Source organism: Acanthochromis polyacanthus, chromosome 8 (genome assembly GCF_021347895.1).
Source record: "Acanthochromis polyacanthus isolate Apoly-LR-REF ecotype Palm Island chromosome 8, KAUST_Apoly_ChrSc, whole genome shotgun sequence".
Classification (NCBI taxonomy): domain Eukaryota; kingdom Metazoa; phylum Chordata; class Actinopteri; family Pomacentridae; genus Acanthochromis; species Acanthochromis polyacanthus.
The window spans coordinates 15,650,953-15,674,900 of record NC_067120.1 but is presented as its reverse complement, the minus strand read 5'-3'; the positions used below and the strand labels follow the sequence as shown (position 1 = coordinate 15,674,900).

The 23,948-nt window shown below is 39.3% G+C and overlaps 1 protein-coding gene across 1 annotated transcript; it reads left to right on the top strand.

The window, feature by feature from the left end:
* The first annotated feature begins 3,841 nt into the window (after nucleotides 1-3,841).
* Nucleotides 3,842-23,686, top strand: LOC110967400 (neuroepithelial cell-transforming gene 1 protein-like). The gene is made up of 13 exons (XM_022216987.2): nucleotides 3,842-4,057; nucleotides 12,204-12,382; nucleotides 14,590-14,656; nucleotides 15,347-15,406; nucleotides 17,455-17,562; nucleotides 17,647-17,814; nucleotides 17,922-17,984; nucleotides 18,091-18,187; nucleotides 18,284-18,360; nucleotides 19,172-19,429; nucleotides 19,568-19,738; nucleotides 19,857-20,043; nucleotides 22,699-23,686. Exons 2-13 carry the CDS (start codon nucleotides 12,237-12,239, stop codon nucleotides 23,028-23,030), a joined length of 1,734 nt encoding a protein of 577 aa, XP_022072679.1. The 5' UTR covers nucleotides 3,842-4,057; nucleotides 12,204-12,236; the 3' UTR covers nucleotides 23,031-23,686.
* The last annotated feature ends 262 nt before the right edge of the window (nucleotides 23,687-23,948 follow it).

Sequence of the window (23,948 nt, the reverse complement as noted above, 5' to 3'; positions counted from 1 at the left end):
ACAGGACCTGACGGCAAGTGTGACGTCTGCTGCTATAATGCCTGAACAATCCCATTGGCCACAGGTCAAGTTCAACCACAGGTGCAGCAGCATCCTAATGAATGGACAGACAAGGATAAGGACTCTGCACCTGTGCCTCGTTTTGCAATTTATTCTTTAGTGGTTAGATTACAAATGTGGCGGGTTAAGAAGAGGTGGAGGGTGGGCTGTGCTAGAATCTAGTGAATCCAACAAAATCACCTGGGAACTCTCAGCCCAGAATTATTATATCTAGACCACCTCAGTCATATGCAGGCCACACAGGTTATTTAACTGAGAGGAGACAGAGACGTGGTTCAAATCAGAAGACATTACATTTATTGGATAACTGATTGAATAATTGGTGTGTGATGTGTGGAAGTGCCTGCAGAGAGAGAAGCCCTAAAACAAAAACAGAATTAATCGAACCAATGAAGAAACACAAAACATTGCATTGTATTAATTTAGTTCTATTGAACAATAAAATTACTTTTAAGGAAACACAATAAAATGATCACAGGGAGAGGAAAGTGCAGCCAGCAGGGGGAGATGACCTGTTATATTAATAATATAGCACATGAAGCAGAAATATTCGGCACGATGAAGAAATATCGCAAATGATAATGAAGCTAAAGTACTGCACATGAATTTTAAATATTGCACTCCTTTGCAAAATAGCAAAAAATCAATATTTGTAAAAATACAGATTGTTTATGTTGATGGGGATTTCTGATTTTACTAACTTTAATTTAATCAAACATTGAAAAAATTGCTAAAATAAATAAAATGAAACTTTAAAAAAATGTATTCTCAGTCTTTAATACAGATTATATTTCTTTCAAAGGACAGCAAGTATCTCTAAAATAATAATATTTTTTTAGCTGATTTAACCCTCCTGTTGTCTTCATTCACGGGCACCAAAAAATATTGTTTCCTTGTCTGAAAAAAAATCTAAAAATTAGCAAAAAAAAATTCCCCAAAATTTCTGAAAATTTGCAAAAAACCTTGAGGGAGAAAATTTCAATAATTCCTTAAAAGTTTCCCTTAAAAGTTTTATTTTAAAAAAAATCCCCCAAATTTGGCAAGAAAATTCTTGCAAATATATTTTTTTTAATTATTAAAAATCTTCCAAAAAATCCTGAAAATATCTAAAGTGATTACAAATACACTCAACAAAAATATAAACGCAACACTTTTGTTTTTGCTCCCATTTTTTATGAGATGAACTCAAAGATCTAAAACTTTTTCCACATACACAATATCATCATTTCTCTCAAATATTGTTCACAAATCTGTCTAAATCTGTGACAGTGAGCACTTCTCCTTTGCTGAGATAATCCATCCCACCTCACAGGTGTGCCTTACACTGCCCACAATAAAAGGACACTTTGGAATGTGCAGTTTTATCACACAGCACAATGCCACAGATGTCGCAAGATTTGAGGGAGCGTGATATTGTGTATGTGGAAAAAGTTTTAGATCTTTGAATTCATCTCATAAAAAATGGGAGCAAAAACAAAAGTGTTGCTTTTATATTTTTGAGTGTATATCTGTAAAACGTTTAATATTTTCTTTAAGAACATTCACAAAAAAAATCAACCAAAATCCAGCGAATTTCCCTGGATTTTGGTAGATTTTTTTTGTGTGAATGTTCTTCAGAAACATTTTTCACATTTCTTTTTTCCCACCACAAAATGGTCAAAGATTTCCCAAAAATGTTGAAAATGTGGACATCAGAAGTTTCACTGTGAAAATCTATTTTTTTCCCCACATTTTTAAACTTAAGCAGGTCAATTCTGACCTGCAGGACGACACAATGGTGAAATTTTATGTTCACATGTTGTAAAAGTTTTAAAACTCTTACATTTTCACAGTGTTGTACTACTGTGGCAGCTTGTACTTTATTTTTGTTGCATCATTTTTGGTTGACTTAGTTGAGAATTTTTAGAACAGGTTCAGTGACTCACTCGATGTGGCTGTTATTAGCTCTGTCTAAGAGTTTTAATCAGACTGAAGTTAAAATGTCTGGCCTGCTGATGGGGACAAGGACACTTACTGGATTTCAAAATTCTCCTAAATGTTTCTGATCAATAGAAACCAAAAATTTCATTTTGGCTTTTTAACGTGAACCTGCAACTCACTGCCTTTTTTCTGAAGCTAAAGGGTTAACTCTTGCTGTCGTGAAAATATTAAAGAGCGTTTTTATCAAAATGACAATCTGCTGCTTTGCTGCACTTCTCCTTTATGTTTTCCACGCCAGTACAAATGCAAACACTGTTGAAGGTAGTCTATTTTGATCCAGCTCTGCATTGAGCACCACTGGGCATTTATCAGTTCAGCATCGTGACTGCAGGATCTGCACTGAAGCAGTCTCAGTATGCCTCATGTCTGTCTTCAAAGTTACACAAACAGCGGGAGGAAAGACAGAAGGAACAGAAGCAGAGCATCAGGGTGAAAAGAGGACAGATATTTTCAGTCTGAGTCTTTACAGCAGAGTTGTCCTCCGGTGGTGAGGATTAGGGATTGTAAGAGGCGGAGGCTGGCAGTGGGACTTCCAGAGAGGCATTTCTTTGCTCCAGCTGTGTGTGAAGCCACAGCAGGACAGTGAAGGGACGGTATGGTGTGGCAGGTTAAAGGTGAAGCAAGTGATAACAGGTGTACACACTCCGTAGGAGGATGGTGGATCAAAGCGAGGATGCTGCTGTAGGGGGAAGAGGAGGGTTTTGTGGTGAAATCAGGGTGAGAAGTTGACGTGACTCAGCCCTCATAGCCACTTCCTTTGGCATCTTCAGGATGGAGGGATGAAAGGAAGAGAGGGAGAGAGTCATCCTGTGGTCAGCTGACTCACCATATAGGAACGGATATTGGGAAAGGAAGCACGTGCTCGGTGACGGGGGCTGGGCTCATGCCTGCATGTGTTTGAGTGGACCATGACTTTGGTGTTTGACAGCCGCTCAATTATTCCATTTCCCGTCACGAGAGAGGAATGCGGGGAGAGATTCCTGCTCAGTGAGTCGCACCCTCTCACCTGCCATGTCCAAACGGATACTATCATCCTTCTTTTTCCCCCTCTCTGCCCGGGGACTTCCCAGTTTGCGTGGTTGTACCAATGAGGGAAGTTACACAGCCTTGTCTGTTTAAGTCGTGTTGCTTTGTTCATAAATAGGTACTTCACTGTGTGGTCAGTTCAACAAAATTAGTTCCTCTTTTCTCAATTTATCTTGTTAATCTGAAGGAGCCTAAAATGAGGTATTCCGAAGGAAAAAAATAAGCGCTGGGTGGTATTTTCAAAGCATTTTAGAGCGTGGAGCAAATAAATCTAAAGGATTACGCGGATGAAGTGTGTAAATAGAGTAATTGCTTGTTGGTGTTGGTTAGAACAAGGATGCTTTGTCATGCTGGGTGTGTGATGTTTGTGTGTAAGAAAGAGACACAGAGAGAGAGAGAGATCTCTTATGTGGTGTAAATTCTCTTTGCATTATAGGTATTTATCACATGGAAACTTGCTTGTAAAGGTCACAAAACATCCAGATTGTCACTGGTTTACAACCTCTGTAGCTTGCTGTAAATTTAAAGATATGCAGTGACGTGTGTGTGTGTGTGTGTGTGTGTGTGTGTGTGTGTGTGTGTGTGTGTGTGTGTGTGTGTGTGTGTGTGTGTGTGTGTGTGTGTGTGTGTGTGTGGGTGCCTATGTTGACTCACAGTTACAATAATGACTCTGGCAGAGCAGTGGATGAACAGCTCACACTGACCGTAAAGAGAGAGAGAGGGAGAGAGAGAGAGAGAGAGAGAGAGAGAGAGAGAGAGAGAGAGAGAGGGCTGAGCTCTCAGAGGTATCTCCATCTCATAACTCCTCTGCCGCTCAGTGCACTCTCACACACACACACCTAAACACACACATACACAGGGAGAAGACAGCCCTGTGGACTACAGCAACTACACTACACTACAGGACACCTCGGCGGAGGCAGGAGTGGCAAAAACGTCTCCAGGGAGGAAATAAGGCATCGTGCGGTAGGTGACGGATCATTTGCAACAGGTTAGTGTCTGTGTTTGTCGTTTATTTGTTCTTTTTTTTTGTTTTCTCTGTGTTATAAAGATGCCGTTTTACTTATCATCCTAATACTTCACATTTTACTACCGTGTCACTTTGCATAATGCTTTGGGATGTTACAGAAAATGACGTAGCAGTTTCACTTTCAGCCTATTTTTGGTCCCCAATCAGTCACCTGTAGACAGCTCAGTGACATATCTCTACACATTTTAGGTTTTACTAGAATTCTCTTTATGACTGAACTGAACAGGAAAAGTAAACCATGAGCAAGAAGTCTGTGTTGATGGTGGGAGATAATTAATCAGCACTCCTTTTTTTACTTTCCTGTCTAGTGATTTCAAATGAGATTAGTATTCATCACAGGGGAACACTTTCTCTCTCACGCTCTCTCTGTACTCACACAAGAAAATGTGATAGCGCTTGGTGAATCTACTTGTTTATTCCAAAGCTCAGCGTCCTTTCTTGATACTGAATCGTCCTGAATGCACACAGCACTGTTTGGTAGAAGATATGTGAATGCCAGGTGACCACACCTGGATTCTGTCCTACATCAGTGCAGGTGTATATATAGCTACAGAGCACTCTCCCTGCAAACCTCATTCTGTCATTTAAATCCTGCGTGTGATGAAGTCTTCCTTTGTCTGCACAGTCACTGATCTCAGGCAGGGCAACAAAGGCTCGGGCTAATTAACGGCTGACTGGCAAGTCTCTTAAAATCCCCTGTTTGCTCATCCTCCAACATCAAGTACAGTGACGTTTATTTCCATATTCTGACAAACTCAATTCCATTTCTGCTTCTCCTTTGCTCCCGTCCTCATACATAAACATCACCACGATGAGGTAGATACACACACATATATATATATATATATATATATATATATATATATATATATATATATATATATATAGATGTATGAGTGTTTCCATCAAGAATGATTGCGTTACAAAACCCAGGAAATGTTAAAGTGACTCATCTGTCACAAGGCTGATTGCTTTAAGTACAGGAAGCAGAGTTGTTGTCTTGGCATATGACACACGGCCCAGTGTTGAGTGTTAAGATCATAAGCTGTAGCTGGACGAGGAGGTGGACTGATTAATTCTCAGTGTCTAATATTTTTTAGACAGTCGAGGATGGAGTTTCCATCATCTGTTCAACTGCCCAGAGCCTTATCAGGTTTATGATCTCAGCAATATCCCATATGGAAGCTCTCACTTACTGTTTTAAAGCAAGACTCTGAAACTTTGGGAAATGCGCCAATAGTTGGAAGTTGGATCAGTATAATTCTCACTAAAACCACACCCTGGTTTGTGTTCAGAATGAACAAACAAGACGGAAGTTTTCGGTCTGTGCATTGTTTAGCTGTCTTGTATCAGTCTCTTCCGGTTTTAAAGATGAGCTGAGCTAACCACCTCCTGGTTATCTTTTCATTTACGGAGGACGTCCCATAAACATATTTTCCAAAATGTTAAACGATTCCTTTAATCTGCCTCTTTGTGAATGTTAATATGTGTCTGTGTGTCTCATGAGCAAAGACACTTTTCACTCAAAGTAAAATCATGTCAATGATCCAAAGTGTCGTAATGATGAATAAATGCTTTAAATGATTGGTTTAGATCACCTTTAAGTGTATCTGACTCAAATTGACTCACACTTTAAACTGATCAAATTCATCAGCCACTACTTGAGGAGCCCAAACATCTGATCCGCTCTGGCTGGGTCAACAAGCTTCAGTGTTTGTGTCTCCTGCCTCCCTCGTCTCTCTGGCTCACAAGCACATGATTGCACATATTCATGGGGTTATACCTTCCGCCATTAAGGATAATTGCTCTGCTTGCCCCATGTGTGAACTCACTTAAGCATGCTGGGGAGCTTTCACTCTGACGAGAGCATGAATCCACAGCTGGAGATGCGCCACCTTCAGGCGAACGACACCTTCGTATCCAGAGTCTCTGCTGACTTCTGCTGCTCCTATCTCTGTGATGAAGAACTGACTCACCCCTGCTTTGAATCTTGGATGACTTATGACACCAAGCAAAAATACTGGCCATATGAGACAAATTGATGACTGCCGTGTCTTTTCCTCCTCCTAGGGCCCCAACTGTCTTCTAGCTGTGGCTCACTCATCAACTTAGACTGGTGATGCAGAGCATTTACCATTAAAAACCCAGAGGAGGGTAGAAATTAATTTCCTTTCTCTCTCTTTTTAATGCATGAGCTGGCAAGATCACACTGCGACTAATCTTTCCCTTGAATGAAAACAAGTATTATCATCTCCTGTATCTTTGTGTTTCTGCCTGTTGGTACAATTATTCAGTGAGATTTGGCCAATAAACACGATAGGAGGGGAAGAGGGAAGAAGAGGTGTGATGAACTTTGTGTCATATGATGACCTCCACTTCTTTTAGCTCCTCCTCAAATGCAGCAATCTGGGAACAAACATGACTCATGGCTACAGTGGTGGAAGCATTATTATTAGACCTGCTTGACCTGTTCGATGGCTTCACGGTGCCAATTCAGTGTCTGAGTTTTTCTGACTACAATGGGATCACTGTCAGAGCATGCCGATAACTTTTGTTTTCTGTCACATATCGATTTCAGCAATGACCAAATGTTTTTGACAAACTTGAATAGGTCCTTATTCTGCCCTGTCACAGTCTAGGTGGCATTCAAATGTTCAACCATGTGTCTGTGAACACTCCGTTCACCTCCTACACTGACCAGAAGAATGCAGCATTTGGGGAAATGTGCTTGTTGTTGCCAAGAAATAGATGAGAAGATTGATACAGCTCTCCTGATGGAGCTACAGCTCGGAGATGGTTAGCTTAGCTTAGCATATAGACCGGAACAAAGGAACAACTAGCCCTGTCCTGTCCTAAGTTTTTTTTTTAAAGTCTATCTTCCAGCACCTTTAATGCTGTTTTCACACAGTTTTATTTGGCGTCCACAATTCTGCATAATATTTTGGCCCCTTAGTGTTCAACACAGGAAAATGCATTTCTTTACAGATGGATGGAAACTTCACTGCAGTCATGCAATAGAGGTTAATTTTAACAATTGTATTGTCCAGTTTTATGGAATATACATGGAGCATCACTGCAACATCACTGAGTACATGAGGATCTGTGAGGGTCCACATGACGTCAGGTGAACTATCGAAACCTAGAAAATTAGCATAAAGCCCTGATTGTACTCAAGTGTTGATGCTCACATAGATAGGTGTGGACGCCCAGTTGTGGTTATTATATACTACTTTTGAAGTCCATGGGAGTCTGCCTGGCAGGTTGCATCTATGTATTCTGCATTACAAACAACTGCTGAGCATCTGCACTATTTCCCTTGTATAAAAGTTTCTAGGTCATTACAAATTTTGGGCTTCCTGTTTGTAGAAGGTTACGTGGCTCACAGACGTGGGAAGATGATTAAATTTATGCTACGCGGACCCTCACAAACTTGCAAATATGCAAAGTATAACATCAGCCTAAGAGCAACAATTATGCATCCATGAACGTGCCTGCTCTGCAAGGCTTAGAGCTCACAAAATACTAAATGTTTGATTTTTTTACCTCATACAAATACTAAATTATATAAATGAAAAGAATCATGTTTAATTAGCATTGGATGTTCTGTTTGTTGGAAATTGCTTTTGGTTGTTTCTCCCATAGACTATAGATAAAAGATGGATGTAGCCTGCAAGTCTGAAACGTGAAACCAATGCACGTTTCCCACACCTGCATTCTTTTTAACCACCAGCAGGAGGCGACTCCTCAGGTTGCAAAAGAAGACTGATTGTAAAGAAGTTAATGAGAAAATGATGCTACTTTTCCCTATATTTGTTACCTCAGTATCGCTACAATCGCTAGATTCAAGTCGCAACAGAGCATGACGTTGAATTTGAAACTGAAAGTCCCATTTAGAATAAATAGATGACAAAGCAGGGTATGTTTTAGTGGGTGGCTACCTTTTATCTTACAAGTTGCTATTGTATCATCGTGTGGAGTCCTCAGAGTCTCAGTCAGATCACCCCTCGCTTGTCCAAACAGTTTCAAAATACATAATCCAAACTCCAGACTTGAGAACAACAAAGCAATGGGTGACATGAAAAAGCAAGGACTTTTTTTTTAAAATGTAGGCTATGGCTTGTCATTGCTGATAGTCTGAAGACTAGAAAAAGGAATGAAACTAGCCTCGCATTGTCTGAAGGTAGCAAAAGTAACACGTCAGTAAATAAAGTAAACCCCATAAACCACAACTTGACATTTTTACTCTTTGGTTTTTTGTACAGTTAAAAGACATGAGGTACAACATATCACATTGTGAACTGTAGAGGTGCTGGTAGGTGAATGTTTTTTATGTTCAGAAAGAGTCTTTATGCTAAGCTAGGTAAATGGCTGCAGGCAGAGGGGGTGTCAATCTTCTCATTTAATGTTTTCTACTAAAGAGAATTCTTCCAAAATGCAGAGTCAATATTTTAAATATACTATTATTAAAGTTTTTTTTAAAATGCCATTTTGACTTAAAATGATAACACAGCTTTATTTTTCAGATGTGTCCTGATGTGCAATATGACACCCGGCTGAGCCTGGTCAGATTCAGATGTTTGTTTTGATCATTCTGGTCTGCAGCAGAGGCGTGCTGACTCTGGTAGGAGGAGTACCAGTAGACTCCCTGGAGTTTCCTTCAAGCTTTGCTGATGCGGTCTCTCCAAAAATATCCCTCTGAACTTACAGAGGTTCACTCTTAAATTTCTTTCTCCCCTGGGTGACTGCTTCGGCTCCAGCTTGCTATGTAACCACACCCTCTGCTGTTCGTTTGTAGAATGAGCCACGGAGCGGTTAGAGGAGTAAACACTGGACAGGAAAACTTTGGACCTACACCTGCATCCACTTAGCTGCACCACACATGCATATTACACAACATCAGGAATCTCCTTTTCTGCATCCAGTGTGTATTCTGCAGCAAGATTTTAGCCTCATAGCTTTACCAATCAGACGACTTGCAAAAAGCTGCACTCAGAAACTGATTTCATCTGGTGACGTAGATGTTTGTACCCAGTCTCTAGCACCATATGAAATCAGTGTTCTGGGAGGTGGACTATCAGCATGTACAGACTCTGTACATGAATAAACTGAAATATGATGCCTTAAAGTAGGTCACATTTGTAGAAACTTCTGTGCTCGCCTGCTTCATTCGCTAACTGCTCACAGCTGCTGTCCTGCTTCTCGTTATGTCTTTTTCCCTCCCTGTGTCTCTGATCAGACTCAAACAGACTTTTCTCAAAAATCTACTTTTATTCATCCATAAATTCTGTTTCCATTAGTCAGATTCATAGTAATATTCATAACAAAATGTCACCACCTTGTTTACTTCTCATCAGAATGTGCTCATTGTGCTATTTTGAGCCAAGCAAAGGCTGTCATACATTTTTAAATACTAAAATTAGCCTGTATTTTGTAGTGGTAATGATTGTAATTTGTAGGTTTTTGTTGTGTCCTTAATAAAGTTACTGCATATTGCAGCTATGGCAAACTTTTCACCACAATAAAGCATTAAAAATGTGTACTGTATATTTACATGTCTCCTGTATTTCAGTTACCTGTCATCTAAATAATTGTGTTATTTTTTCATGTTTCCTGTCTCTGGATGAAATCGGCTAAAACAACTGGTACCTCAAGGAGACAAATTGTTGGAAATACAATATATTGCATTAAAAAAAATCCCAAGGTCTTATTTTTAATGGAACTAACATTTGTGTGGCTGTTGAAGTTTCTGTTCTTTATGCTTGAACAGAACAAGCCAAAAAGTTAGAGAGCAAAACTAAAAACAGGGTTAGCGAGAGTAGATAAAGAACAGTAAGGTTTATTTTCCAATAGTATATTTCCTATAAATAGCCACGTTCATCAGGCAGACTGTAATCTTCTTCAGACCCACACTCCTCTTTGTGAAGCAGGTGTGCCAAGAGAAAACCTTTAACATCCTTATAAGGTTCATTGTCGGGCTTTATATGTTGTTCTCCTCGTGGCTTCTTCTCCCAAACTGTGAGCCTAAAGGAGCAGGAGATGTCTTCTTGTCCCAAAGGGGCCATTTCAAATGCCCTCCTCACCCTGACTGTATGAAGACACTATACGGCAGTGATGTCAGGTGTCATACATCATGACAGCGACAGGTGTGTTGATTAAAGTGGAACGGATCGCCACACTGAGGTGATGCTGTGCTCATCAAGGACAGAGCTGCAGGGCTCTGGGATCTCATCATGTCCTGTCTGATTGATGCTCAGATCGTCTTATGGGGGAGGATCAACCTGGCCAGCATCGTGCCCATAATATCTGCTCTGTTCTCATATGGGGGAAATAAGACTGTTTACTGCCTGTCTTAGGATGGTATATTATTTTGATGAAAAGCCAGAAACAGAGGGAACTGTTGACAACATACTTTTCATTCAACATTTCAAATATTACATATATTGCTTTTTAGCAAATTAACAAGTTCCTGACTGTGATATATCAAAAGCAATATGAATGAGATGAAAAACATCATAGATAGGAATGCTGGGTTAATATTGATATGGAATGATAATTTTCTTTATATTAAATTCCTGCCTGAGAACAAACAAGTATTCAAATGAGACATTTTAAATAGTGGTATTATATTATCTCTTCTTTTTCTTTTCTCTGACAGTCAAGGTAAAATAATAAGACAATAAGATGTTATCCTCCAACTCTGTGAACTGTACTCTGCAGAACACACATCACAGCTGAGTTATTACCTGAATAAACTTTACTGCCAAGTGGTTCGACGCAAACAAGGAATTTAATCTGGTTGTCAACAGCTCTCAATAGAGAAAAAGACCTGCAAATTTCATAGAACAAATAAAAGGTAGAAAAATGTTTAGAGCCAAGCAAATATAACACAAAAAACTAGTGCCACGGTGGAGTCAGACATACAAAAATGGATTCATATTGGATAAATAATGCAATACATTATTGACATGTTGATTCATTGATTGAAAGAGTATATGTGCAGCACATTATATTTTACTGTGTGCCACATAAATCATCCAGTTTTCCTCCTCAAGTCTGTACTACGAGATGCTTGTCAATTCCTTTATTTTCACCATAGTAAGTTCATGGTCTCCAAACTACCCACAATGTTTTTAATTTTTGCTGACTTATGAGCTCTTTTATTAATATAATTTTAGCTGATCGATTAATCAGATTAATAATTTGGCCGGTAAAATGTCTTTGTTTATTTGCTGCTAGAACAGTCCAAAATCAAACCATAGACATCCAATTTAGAATGAAAGTAAACAAAGAGAATCTTCAAATCCTCTCATTTGAGAAGCTGCGACCAAAAGACTGCTCTTTCTCTTTGATAAATTACTTTTTATATTGTTATCAAATATGTTAACATTTACTTCACTGTTGACAAATTGACTTATTGATTAGTGTTTCAGCTTTAATGTACACCCACATCTGTCACAAGTTCCATTGTCAATATCACTTCTACTCTTGTGTGTCCGATTAAATGTAACCCAAAGATTTAAACATCTGTTGTTAATTTCATTCAGAGAATCCGTTCCATGGGGGATTTCCTTTTTTTTTTTTTTTTTTTAAATATGAACACAATTGAGGCTGTAGAGTTAGGAAGATTCTGTCTATTTTTATCATAATTTGTATTTCTATGTGTTTTGTTTTATTGGTGCCTAGATTTTATCCCTTTTTACGCTTCCTTTTTGTACATATTGTAGTTGTTGCCCATGTAATAACATGTGCAGCTCTTGGGTCAACTCAGGTGGTTTAAAACGTGTTATACAAATAAACTGGATCATATTCTATTATACAGTCTGTAACCAACGTTATTCAGTTTCTTCCATAGACTGTATAATAAAGATGGTTTCTTCAAGGTCTTCTCTCAAAGCTCTGACTGGCTCCTCCCCCCTTCTGGTATCCTAGCAGCTCAGTTCTGAGCTCTGTCCTGATTGGTCCATTTCCAAGAAATCCGCCATATTCAAACTTCCGTCGTAGTGTGTGTTCTGTTGTCATCGGTCTGCAGTTTTCTTTGTACACAGCGGGCCACTTTTCATACGAACGGATTTTGTGATATATTCGCATAGTTTCACCTACATTTCAGTATACGTGACTTCTGCACGAAGCCTCCCGCAAAATGGAAGAAAATGAAGAAGTTAGCGGAAGGACGGTGGAGAACACAAAGCCGAAACTACGGAGGATGTCATCGAGGACGTCCACCACCAGTGTCATGAGCGCCGCGGAGCCCTCTCCTCAAACTCTGCGGAGAAACAACTCCAAAAAGTATGTAGCTGTGGGGAAGTGTCCACATCTTTATTTACTCGACAGCCTTTTGCAATATAGTGCACCACAACGGCCAGTTTGTAACAAGATAATGTTACCTGGGTAGTCGGCTGTGACGGGCAGGGCTACAGTTTTAACTGGCGAATGGTGCCTTCAGGTGCATCTCGGAATCCATAATTTCAGATGATGCGACCATAATTTGCCAGGCAGTAACCTGCGTGTGGTCAGAAACTGAAGAATACTACAGATCTCTGTCAATACAAGCGTGTCATGCCACCCAAGTAAACTTCAGAGAGATGATAGAATAAATTTATAGGTGTATTCTTCATTCAGTAATCTGTATGAGAGTACATTTTAGACAAATAATTCAGTGTTATTTATATATCATTTTTAAAATCCAGGTGTAAAGCAACAACAATTATGGCAAAGTTAAAATAAAAATGAAAAACTGCAATGTGTCAGTATTAATAAATAAAAATAAAATGATAAAAGCGATGCAACTTAAATACTCAAGTCCAGCCACTGTTATTTTTACAGAACATTTAAGACAACAGCTTTTCAGCTAAAGCGCTTTCCAAGTAAACAAATAAGATTTACATTAAGAATGTAAGCAACAATTTATCTAGAAATTTAAATATTAGAGTTACACTACAAAATTATATAAAATACGCATTTTTTAGACTAAATTAAATAGTAGTGCTAAAATCATAGTGTTATTTGTTATGTAAATTCACCTGTATATATCAAATATGAAGTGGTGTTATGTGAAATTAAGCTGATAAATTTAGGTATTAAAGTTTGGTCCCTACAATATTATACACTCCAACAACTTACCAGATAAATGTTGATTATTCATTTAGACCAAGACCCTACATAGAAAATCCAGCAAATTCAGATATTCCATATTAACAAAATTATTTGTGACACTGAAGAGTTTAAAGTCCCTTTTAACAATAAGAAACTCCTGGCAGAAGAGGTTGGGGGAGGGCAGCTACAGTATCTGCCTGGACTGGTCGGGGTAAGGGTGATGCAGCTCAAAAGCCAGATATTTAAAGCTCAAACTATGATGCCAAAAAGATCTTTAAACAATAGTATATTTAATATTATAAAATAGTGGAAAATAGTTCAAAGTTAGCACAGCTTCTTAGAGCACTAAATGACTTCATATTGCTTGCTTTGGATTGACCACCTGTCAGAAAGATACACAAAGATATTTAGTTTCCGAAACTATGGAGCAGAAGAAAGCAGTAAATTATTCAAAAATCAAAACTGTTCTAATTAAATTTTCTTCTGATCAACGATCATCCCTGCACTAGAATTAATGATAGTGTATGTTAGTGTGTAGTAAGCTAATGTTGCCTTTATGTTTTGTTAAGCTTAAGACATTTTTGCCTCTCTGGCAAGTAGAATTTATTCTATTTAGTTTTATTGTTCAATATCTTCACTAACTTTCATATTGTCAACAAGAGCAGTTATAGACTTGCTGTATTTGTTATTTCTTCATTTGTGTGGTTGTCTTTTTTTCTAAATGTGTCCTTACTTTAAGATAGTAAGATTTGAATAGTCAAACTTGAGCTGCACCTGTATTTGCAGTCTTGAAGAAATGCCAACAGTACGGTATTAGATACGGATGACAAAAACTTCAAACTACATTGTGTGTTCCACAATGCAGTGAGTCAGAACTACTTTGCGCCAGAAGCAATGTAGGAAGATGTCAACTTGAGCAGATTAGTTTGTAATTGTTACTTTGTTTCCATTGCAACACTTTGCCTGGACTAATCATCACTTATCATGACTTGGATGTTACAGAAAAATGTAACTTTAGCTGTCATACTTGTACTCCTGAGCTTGTGCAGCTGGCCTTGACTTTGACAGCCCCCTCTGGGTGTCAGCACTCTCTCTGTAGCTTCATTGTTTTGTTGCCTTAATTGACTCTTTTTTCCCCCTACAGCAGCACAGAGCAGTGCAGCTCCTTATAGGGTTTTAAAGATTCACATCCCTCAGCCTCACAACTTGAGCCATGTTTGAAAGAAAACAGTCACTGAAAGAAAAATGTCATGAAAATGGCCTCCGCATTACTAATAATTTGTACATGTATCTACAAATTATGGCAACAAAACAACAACAAATGGCTACATGTCTGTGCAAGCTGCTGCGATGTGATTTGGTTCTTCAAGGCCAAAAACGGTTTATCTCTTGTCTTGCAGACCTCCTCTGCAGAGAGGCAGCTCCTTCACCTTTCTCACTCCAGGAACTCCGTGGGACTTCAGTCTGGTAAGATGAAGTTAAAAACATTACAGCATCACATTTGACTGATTTGACTGCAGTGGTCATGTCCTCAAACAATTATCTCTTTGAAAAGTTGAAGACTGCCGTTAGCCGCTCATATGACTCGAGCTGTGATCATTAGGGCTGTAGTCAACTGAAACTGTTTCTACTCTTCAACTAGTCAGTTGAGAACTGTATCAACTCATAATCCCAGTTCAAAAACTTCTGAGAAATAGAGCACAAACAAGCCAGCATCCTGTTTTTAGATGTTATTTGTTGAGCTGTGGACTTTACATTAGACTTTTTAAATTTGCATTTTAATAAAATGCAGCCACACCAACGATTCTTTGTCGCTTCGTTTGGAACCGACTCAGAGTAAATGTTCAGTAAACGTTAAATGAGTTCAAGTTCAAAGATGTGAAAATGTGTGTTCATAGCTAGTTTGTTCTTTTTGCCTCCAAAAGTGATGGATTAATCTTTGAAAGGTCATGATGCAGAAATTTATTTCTTATGAAAGTAATGCTGTTTATTGTCTCACCAATTTGGGGGAAAAAAAAAAAAAAAAGCATAATCTTACATGAGGTGACTACAGCTCTACTGATTGTCTTATTTTTAAAAGATGTTGTAGCAAATCTGTCGTTTGAATGTCCATCAAGCTTTTGAGAGTAACTGGTGTGTTTTGTTGTGTTGCTACAGAAAAGAAAGCGTAAAGAGAAGGACGACGACACAGTCAGCCTGTCCAGCTTCGACCTCAAGGTGAGAGTCAGGACGGCCTCCTCTCTGCACACTGCCAGTCCAGGGAGCACCCTTGAACATATCCTCAAAGTAAACTTTAATCCCTCTGCATGACTCAGGTTCTCGCCACAGAGAGCGCTCTCATTTGTTATGAGCTCAGGATAATCCTACTATCCAATAGACTGGCACAACCAGAGTCTGTCTGAGGAAATAATGGTCAAAGAAAATCTGAGCCACATTATCTATCAGCACAGTCACAGTGTCCTGGTGCTGTATTGGTTACAAACTTAGAGTTCAGTTCAGCACATTATGGTGGTTTATACACTTTCTGTACAGTAAAAACAGATTACAGTTCCGTTCTGATACTAAATATTGAGCTCTGGTATAAGTCAGCTATAATATATCACACCATAGGGATTTTCTGACAGATATTTCTCAAAAAACACTGAGGAACAGCAGGGCTATGTAATATTTCAAATATTGCATATGATAATAATAAATAGTTATACAGTCCTGCTGAGTTAGTAAGGGTTTTCATATTAAATACTTTCCGATGATCTAGAATTTTTATAAATTACAATTTGTGTGAGTTGAGTGACATCTTTAAATTGATAATGAAAATGTTTCCTCTTTTTTTTTAAAAGTTGTTTTATACTACAGTCTTGGTAAAACTGGTAAGCACTCTGTCTAATATTGAGGTTTTTTAGATCACTTCCTTGTGTGAAGTGTTTAGCTTTTCGTGAACCTAAAATGACGCTGAAGTATCTTCAGGTATAAATCCCAAATAATCAGGTGAGTGAGGTAGATGAAGATGAGATGAAGGAGCTGTTTCAAAAGCTCAGAGAGGATTTTTTTTCATTACTCCACAAAGGCAGCTGTTTAAAAATAGATTTCAAGGACACCTGAACGTCTAACAGACACGTTTGGCAGCATCATATGCAAGTTTATAGACCTGTGGTAAAGAAGCAAACCCTCCTGGGCATATGAGAAAGAGCAAAGTTCGTCCAATCAAATGTTTTGGAGCAGTGAGAACCCTGTGTTTTTGCTGAAGGCTTGCAGGTGGATCTCATGAAGGCACATGCAAATGTACAGTACAGACAGTAAAGGAAACACTGAGCAACCAAGGACTTCATGTATGGAAATGTGTTGCACTCATTCACATAAAGGTACATTTGAATATGCAAAAAAAACAAGCGTATACATCTGCCTAAACGTATAAACGGAACACCATCCCAGCGGTTAGTCATGGAGGTAGGTCCCTCCTGTTGTTTGCTGCTGCAGGAGCTGGGAAACTTGACCAGGTGACTGTCATCTTTGAAAGAATAATGTGATGCACTCAGCACATAAACTGAAGCTTAGCAGTCATTGGAGTTTCCAGCAAGTCATTGAAAGCTTGCTGTAGGAATCATCCCTTCAACGTCCATGAGAGTCAGTCTCAGTCCTCAGATTTCAATCTTACTGAAAATCTCTGGGGGCATTCAAAGGCAGCAGTGGCAATACAGAAACCAAACTATAGATTAGTGAGCTGGAAACTTTTGCTCTTTAGGAATGTGCTAAAATACCAAAAGAGAGAATGTTTCAGTTTCATTATGCTTTATTGGCATGAATGTCAGGCTAACATTGCCAAAACACAAAAGGTAATGCAATAAAGAATAATATTAGAAAAAGTGGAACCACTGAAAGCATCTATTGGAGGTCATAAAGGTCAGATGCTAATCTCTTCCACTGGCCTTTTTAGATGAAATTTCACTTTTCTTTGGTACTGTTAATGAGTTCAGCATTTTATTTTCCAAAATCATTCCCACACATTGTTAAATTTTGACTATTTACTAAAACCTCAGTAAATGTTTTCATAAAATGTGCTCAATTGCAGGTCTTGTAGCTTAAAGTGGAGGAATAATTTTGATACTAACTGTATATAAAGGGAACTGTGAAGATGTTCCTGCTTATTCTTGAGGGCTATGAGTAAATTTTTACATTGTATAATTGAAAGCTTTGTCTTTAAAATACACTATTCAATCAATATTATTCAGTCAAATGTAACTGAATCAAGTCTTTGCTTTTTACAGGAACCCAGTAACAAGCGTGTCCGACCACTGGCCAAAGTTTCATCTCTCGTCAACCTCATATCTCCTTCAAAGAATGGAGCAGTGCGGCGCTTCGGCCAGACCATCCAGGTAGACGCCGTACTGTTGTGACACTTGCTCTGCACAGGAGTAGAATTTGTATTTGACTGTAAATATGTGGGGTTTTTTTCCCAGCACATGTCACTACGTGGTGACAGCAAGTCACCAGGGATGTCCCTCAAAGCCACCAGCAAGGCCTCAGGTCCGACTCCCACCAAACGCAGAAACAGCACGCTGTGGTCGGAGACGCTGGACGTCCATCAGAAGAGCACGTTCTCCACCAAAGAGATCAAGAGACAAGAGGTCGTGCAGTTCAATGTTTTCTAAGTCAAGAGCAGCATTTAAAAATTACAGAGAGCAGAAACGTAACCTCTCCTGCTTTGTCCTGTTTCTCTCGTGTTTACCTTCAGGCAATTTATGAACTGTACAGGGGAGAACAGGATCTCATTGAAGACCTTCAACTTGCACGAAAGGTTTGAAAAGTTAAATGTAAAATTAGAGAGGATAATCAAACATTTATCGTAGCTTTCTCAACTTTGTTTTTTTTTAAAATCACACTGCTGCTTTTTTCACATTTAGGCATACCACGACCCGATGCTAAAGCTCTCGATCATGACAGAGGAGGAACTAGGCCACATTTTTGGCGACCTGGATGCGTATATTCCCTTACATGAGGGTGAGCTGTCACTGACCCATCTTGGATTTAAATTGCATTCAACAAGTACGTGTTCATGTCTTCTAATGTGTGCCATTTTTTTTTATAATTCTGTAGACTTACTGATGAAGCTGACAGAGGGAACTGGCCCTGATGGAACAGTAGCTCAGATTGGACAGATAGTAATAGACTGGGTATGTATACAATTAAAGCAGACATGTTGAAAATGTACTGAGAGGATGTTTACATTAAACACGGGGTCTCCGCAGGCTTCACTAGATTAAAACTGGGGTTGGCAGTATTTTTGGGGGGGCATCAGTGGACACAAATTCAACTGTACATTTTCAGTTAATGTAATTCAAGTGGTCGGGTATTAGAAAATCGAGCCCATTTACAGATATTTTTAGCAGATCAGCTGAAATAATATAAAGAGATAAAGAGTTTGCAGTGGAATTAGAATATTTCTGGCTCAATGTGTTGGATAAAAGAGTTTCCACTCACCAGAGACAAGCGAATGTTGACTTTTGTGTTGATTTTTGAATGTTTGAAGCACATGCTCGTCTGATGGGGCTTCAAACAGAGAGGGAGGAGCTATTGAAATGTGGACCTTTCTTTCTTTCTTTCTATTCCACGTAGAATGCAATTTAATACCTCTTTAAACCAGTTGAAATCAAATTCAAGCGTAATGGCAAACTGTATGGATTGTAATTATTTACTACGATGTTGCCATTTTGTCGATAGTTACTCCTACATAAGAGTTATTGTCACTGAGCACAGATTCTGGATTTTATTTTTAGCTAAAACGGACACTTCTTCATGATGAGAATAATATTGTTGTATAAAATTTTTTTTCTGCAAATCTGTTAACTGTAAAACACAATTTTCTGTCCCAATAATCCCACTTGTAGATCATAGGTGTGTAGCCTGTAGGCATATACAAAATATCTTTCAAGGCTTAAAAATACTTTGACACACAGTGTGTGAAATGTTCCTGTTACTCCTCAGCTGCCTGGTCTAAATGCCTACAAAAACTACTGCAGCAACCAGCTTGCAGCTAAAGCCCTGCTTGACCAGAAAAAACAGGACAGACGGGTCCAGGACTTCCTTCAGCGTTGTCTGGAATCGCCCTTCAGCAGGAAGTTGGACCTGTGGAGTTTTCTAGACATCCCACGTTCACGCCTGGTGAAATACCCGCTGCTGCTGCGAGAAATCCTCAGACACACTCCTCCCGATCATCCAGATATAACCAGTCTGGAGAGAGCGGTAGGTTTTCTCCATAGTCCTTCATTAAATCTAATGACTTGGGTAGGTGGCCTATCGTATCTGTTAATTAGAAGTAATCCACCTTGATTTTCTGTCACATTTCACTTATTGACAAACAATCTTTCTTTTATTATCCAGATCACTATAATCCAGGAGATTCTGTCTGATATCAACGTGAGAAAAGGGGAGTCTGAGTGTCAGTATTATATAGACAAACTGGAGTTTCTGGATGATAAGCAGCGGGACCCTCTCATAGATAACTGTAAGACGCTACTATGCCACGGCGAGCTGCGGAACAAGAGTGGCTCGGTGAGATACAGGGTTACTCTCCTTATTATTACCATCAACATGCAATTATAATCTTTATCTACGTGCTGTTTGTACCGTTTGAACCTGGGTTTCATTCTCTGGTAATGTGCTGTTCCAGCGGCTGCATGTGTTCCTCTTCTCTGAGCTGCTGGTTCTGACCCGACCGGTGACTCGGAACGAAAGGAGCTGCTTCCAGGTGTATCGACAGCCAATCCCAGTCCAAGACCTGTCTCTGGAAGACCTGCTGGATGGAGAGATCCGCATGGGGGGGTCCTTCAGAGGGGCTTTCACCACTGGAGAAAAAGGTATGTTGAACTGCATTTTACTGCTCCTGTTGGCTACATGTCCCTCTTCTATATCAGTGTAAATTTAGCATATTTTTGTTTTAGGCTGCTATTAGACAACACTGGGAAATTTATCATTCAAGGTTTAAAGAAGAAAATATATCATTTCCATTTTCATAAAATATTTTTTTCTGCCTTAATGTGGACAAAACTATCATTGCAGTCCTACCTGTTCTTTGGATTTTGAGTCAAAGCAGTTCTCGAGATCTCTGAACATGCCTGCGCTCTGAGTGGGGAGTGTAGATTTTAAGAGTTAAACTAGGCTTCACTGGTACTTTATCTTCAACGTTGATCTTGCTGTTGCACAAACAGGCCAAAGCTAAAGTAACCACAGATCAGTCAGTGGTATTTAAATTCCACAGACAAGAGTGTGCATTTTATTTCACTGCTGCAGCTATGTGGATGTTTTTACTATATTTGTACTTGTAACATTTTACTCCCCCTGAATTTACATTTTTAGGTCAGTAGTGTCCATTGAGTTACATTTTTAACACACACACACACACACACACACACACACACACACACACACACACACACACACACACACACACACACACACACACACACACACACACACACACACCACAGAATGTAAAGAATAAGCAAAGCAACAGTATTCAAAGGACAAGAATATGTTTTTTTGTTGTTGTTCTTACAGTTTCTCACAAAGAAGGCATGAATGTGCCAGGAGATTGGCCTATTGTACAGCCTGTTCTTAAAAAAAAAATTATGCTGAACTGAGGGAGTTACTCAGGGGCAGAACAACCTGTAAAATCACACTGACATGTATTGACTTGACACAGTTTTTTTGAGGCAAACATTCAGTGTATCACACACAGAGTACACAAAAGCAACATTATCACTTATTTAGAAATACCAGTCAAAAGTTTGGACCTTGTCTTTCAATGATTTTTCTATATTTTCATGACTATTTACATTGTAGATTCTCACTGAAAGCATCAAAGCTATGAATGAACACATAAGGAATTATGTAGAAAAAAAAGTGTGAAATAAGTCAAAGCATGTTTTATATTTGAAATTCTACAAAATAGCCACCCTTTGCTTTGATGACTGCTTTGCACACTCTTGGAATTCTCTAGATGAGCTTCATGAGGTAGTCACCTGAAATCGTTTTCTAACAGTCTTGAAGGAGTTCCCAGAGATGCTGAGCACTTGTTGACCTTTTTGCCTTCACTCTGTGGTCCATCTCATCCCAAACCATCTAGATTGGGTTCAGGTCAGGTGACTGTGGCGATCATCTGATGCAGCCCTCCATCACTCTCCTTCTCGATCAAACAGCCCTTACACAGCCTGGAGGTGTGTTTGGGGTCATTGTCCTGTTGAAAAATAAGTGATGGTCTAACTAAATCACTAACTAAAATCAGATGGCATGTTGCTGCAGGATGCTGTGGTAGCCGTGCTGGTTCAGTGTGCCTTGGGTTTTGAATAAATCCCCAACAGTGTCACCAGCAAAGCACCCCCCACACCATCACGCCTCCTCCTCCATGTTTATGCTATTTGACCATAAAGGCCTGATTGGTCAGTCTCCTCTAAACAGTTGATGTAGAGATGTGTCTGCTGCTAGAACTCTGTTTGGCATTTATCTGGGCTCTAATCTGAGGTGCTGTTAACTAGCCATTTCTGAGGCTGATGACTCGGATGAATTTATCCTCAGCAGCAGAGGTGACTCTTTGTCTTCCTTTCCTGGGGCGGTCCTCATGTTAGCCAGTTTCGTCGTAGCACTTGATGGTTTTTGCGACTGCACTTGGGGATACATTCAAAGTTTTTGCAATTTTCCAGACTGAGTGTCCTTCAGTTCTTAAAGTAATGATGGACTGTTGTTTCTCTTTACTTGGCTGATTGATTCTTGCCATAATATGGATTCTAACAGTTGTCAAATAGGGCTGTCAACTGTGTACCAACATGACTTCTGCACAACACAACTGGTGGTCCCAACCCCTTTAAGAAAGCAAGAAGTTCCACAAATTAACCTTGACAATGCACACCTGTGAAGTAAAAAAACATTTCAGGTGACTACCTCATGAAGCTCACTGAGTGAATGCCAAGAGTGTGAAAAGCAGTCATCAAAGCAAAGGGTGGCTACTTTGAAGAATCTAAAATATAAAACACCTTTTGACTTATTTCACACTTTTGTTTCCTACATAATTTCATGTGTGTTCAGTCATAGTTTTGATGCCTTCAGTGAGAATCTACAGCGTAAATAGTCATGAAAAAAAAACATTAAATGAGAAGGTGTATCCAAACTTTTGACTGGTAGTGTATTTTCTGGCTGCAACTGAAAGCAACACATATGAGAGAAGTAAAAGTGAGCCAGTATGTAAAGTAAATTGTAAAGTTGTCAAACCATACCAGAGAGATGGGTTCACATTCACTAGAACCCTCTGTAGAGCGTGTGGACCTCCTGAGTTGAGTTAAAACTTTAAGAAAGAATATGCACAGGATTTTGGGTGGAGTGAGGGATGTTTGTTCCTTGCAAGATGAGAGTTTACAATCCTAAAAGCGCAGATCATAAACTTACCAAAATTATGCAGCTTAAAAATATCAGTTTGATCTTTTCTGACAGTTTGCTCTGCTTCCTGTGTGTCTCTGCAGCTAAAAATGTTTTCCGTGTGAGCTCTCTGGACCCCTCCCATGGTCAGTCCCACACTCTGCATGTCAGTGACGTGTACCACAAGCAGCAGTGGCTCAACTGTCTGCGCACTGCCATGACTCAACAGCAGGGGGCTCCAGCTCGAGCTCAGCAGAGGGAATCCATCCGGACAAAGCGCCGCTCCTCCAGTATCTCAGCCACCATCTGTGACGCAGAGACAGACGAGAACAGTCCATCTGTCTGTGGCCCTAAACTCAGGCCTCAGACACTCTCCAAAACCAGACTGGAGCAGAAGTCACAAGGATCAGTAAAGAGGAAGGAAACTGGAGTGTAGACATTCAGCCGAGGTCCCTCTCAGATGGACACATGTTCTCAGCATGTGTCCTGTTTGGTTTGGTGTGTTTGTCAGCCAATTTTCCTGCAACCACTGTTGTATTGCTTTTACTTTGTCTGTGTAGCTGCACTGAAAAACCTTCCCAATCATTTCCGTCCGTAAGGAAATCAAATTTTAGTCTTTTAAACGTGTAATTAGTTTACAAAAATAAGTGTTGCGTCCCATTGTGACTGAAATATCTGTTTACCCCAGTGTGGAATTAGGGCTTTATGTGTCTGGCTAAGTTAAAAAGAACTTTATACCACTTAGAGCTGTGCTTGTTTCGTTACATTTAAACGGTGTCAGTCTCGTCCTGTGATCATATTGTCAGCAGCTATGCTATGGGGAACATGTTTGAAGCTGTCACTTGTAAGTGTTATCTGTGCCAAGATAAGGGATCAAGAAACTGAGGAACCACAATGTCTGAGTGGTTCAACGAAAGCCATGAGACCAGTCTTAAAGTGATTGAGATTTAGATACAAGATAATGGACACAACATAAGTGAGACCATTGACCACAAAGACAATAAGATTTCTTGGGGGAATAAATCAGTGAATGTAAATGTAATCAGTGGATATTTGTAGATCAGAAAAATAATAAAACATTTAGTACTGTCAGAGTCTTGACTGAGAGTCTTTTATTGCAACACACTATCTGATTGTACTTTGACCCTCCAGTCATTTCCTTTTGCTGTTGACAGAGCTGTGTCGCAATACTTGCCAAGCAAACAGAAACCGTTTTCTCTCTACTTCAGCTCTGCATGTTACTACTGTAAAGGTGCCAAGCTCTAAAAAGATCTCTTTAATGCATTTTCTATTTTATATAATGCCTTGAAACATCAAAGCCAGTTAGAAAAATCACTTTTACTGTGAGTTGTGT